This window comes from Penaeus monodon, chromosome 31 (genome assembly GCF_015228065.2).
Source record: "Penaeus monodon isolate SGIC_2016 chromosome 31, NSTDA_Pmon_1, whole genome shotgun sequence".
In the NCBI taxonomy this organism is placed as follows: domain Eukaryota; kingdom Metazoa; phylum Arthropoda; class Malacostraca; order Decapoda; family Penaeidae; genus Penaeus; species Penaeus monodon.
The window spans coordinates 21,686,185-21,687,831 of record NC_051416.1 but is presented as its reverse complement, the minus strand read 5'-3'; the positions used below and the strand labels follow the sequence as shown (position 1 = coordinate 21,687,831).

Here is a 1,647-nt window from a genome sequence, read left to right as displayed (position 1 = left end):
AGCTGTGTTTACAGAGAGACCAGATGGCGGGAATGACCTCAGTCCCACTCAGTCAGTATTTGAGAACGTGTGAGGAGGATGTTGTAGCAAGTGACAACCTGCCTGCCCCCTGGAACTTGGAGAAGGATGAGAACCCCCGTCCAGGTGAAGATGATTTTAGGGAGGACTTCTCCGCAAGTCAGCAGGAAGATATCTGCCGTCAATCGGGAAGCAACGGTGTGTCACGGACGAAGCGTGGCCGCGATGACGCAGACAAGAATTGTGCTACAAAAAGAGGTAGAACAACTTTCGGCGGAAGGCAGAGGCGTCCAGAATGGCTGGAAGAGGAGATGACGTCAGATTTAGGGTCTCACGAGCCGTGGTATCTTAAAGGTAATAAGCAGAAGAAAAACAACATTTTTGGTGAAGTAATTCATGTAAAGAGAACATTCAAAAACCATGCCAGGAAAAATAATCCTTGGAGGGTTTTCTGGCCGTCCCGTGCAAAATGTGCTTCAGTTGAGAGTCTCTGCACAGGCATTTCGCATGATAGTGGTGTTTGCTGCAGTTCTGGCCAAAGCCCCTACTATCCTCACCCACTCCTAAGCAGCATAAATGACCTCTACAAGGGCACATCACCTTCACAGGTTGAAGAATCAGATAAAGCAAAGAAAGATGAATCATTCTTGGGTCAGATTCCCCATGAACTTTATGATAAGTCTGGGTATAGGTATGTGGACTTGGATAGGCCCATAGAGTATTATAACTTCGATATTGATAGTGAAGGGAATCTTTTAGCAACTACATCCCTAAATGAAGTCGAATTTGGAAAGAATTTTTCAAGTGAAAGGAATGTGTTTTTTGATGAACAAGAGACTGATTCCTTTTCAAGAGAGTTGGAAACATTCAAAAGGGAAAAGGACAGTGAAAATAGGCTGTGCACTGAAGCTCCTGATTTCATTTGCAGGGCAACTTCACCTTGCATTGACGCTGATTGTGATCTCAACACACCTCAGATGACGCCAGTACATGAAGCAGATTCTCAACAGTGTATATTCAAAGACTGGACTCTAAGTTACTCAGCGAGTGGTTTTGATAGTGACTTTGAAATGCTGTGGAATGAAAGTTAGTAGAGTTCATTTCAGTAAATTAGGTCAGAAGTTGATAAATTCATATGATATATGAAAAATATATTAAGTCAGAGCCAAAACTGAAAAAAAAGGAAGTAAAATTAAGTTGATTAATTTCAGTTATGGAAGATTTTAACTTAATTAATTTTAGATGTCTATTGCAGTGTTTTTTTCTGCACCAGAGAATGTTTTTGTTTGATAAATATCTCAAAGAATTTTGTTTAATTTCTTTATATATAGATAATTCAGTATATAATTTGTATTTTTGCTATTTGCATTTTATAGATTGTGAAGCATTGTGCAAATGTAAATGTAGCAGATATCAGGTATGATAAATTAGGATTATATGTGTCATACTGAGGACTGATATCTGTTTTGAAAGTGTATATTTCAATATGGAAATATGTTTAAATTTTTATAGTAAATACAAAAAGGAAAAACATGTTTTGCTTTTCAAGTTATCGGTCTGTATATTTTTTTCTCTCTCACTTTTATAAGAATATACATAATAAACAAGTGCTAATTTTTTTTTTTCATG

General features: G+C 37.7%; 1 protein-coding gene across 1 annotated transcript in view; it reads left to right on the top strand.

Moving 5' to 3' along the window:
- The window catches only part of LOC119593100, a gene marked incomplete in the record, with an annotated part of 11,055 nt that extends 9,435 nt beyond the window's left edge, over positions 1-1,620 (top strand). The window contains 1 exon segment of the mRNA XM_037942064.1: positions 3-1,620. Coding sequence (XP_037797992.1) covers positions 3-1,109 — 1,107 coding nt within the window.
- Between the last annotated feature and the right edge of the window lie 27 nt (positions 1,621-1,647).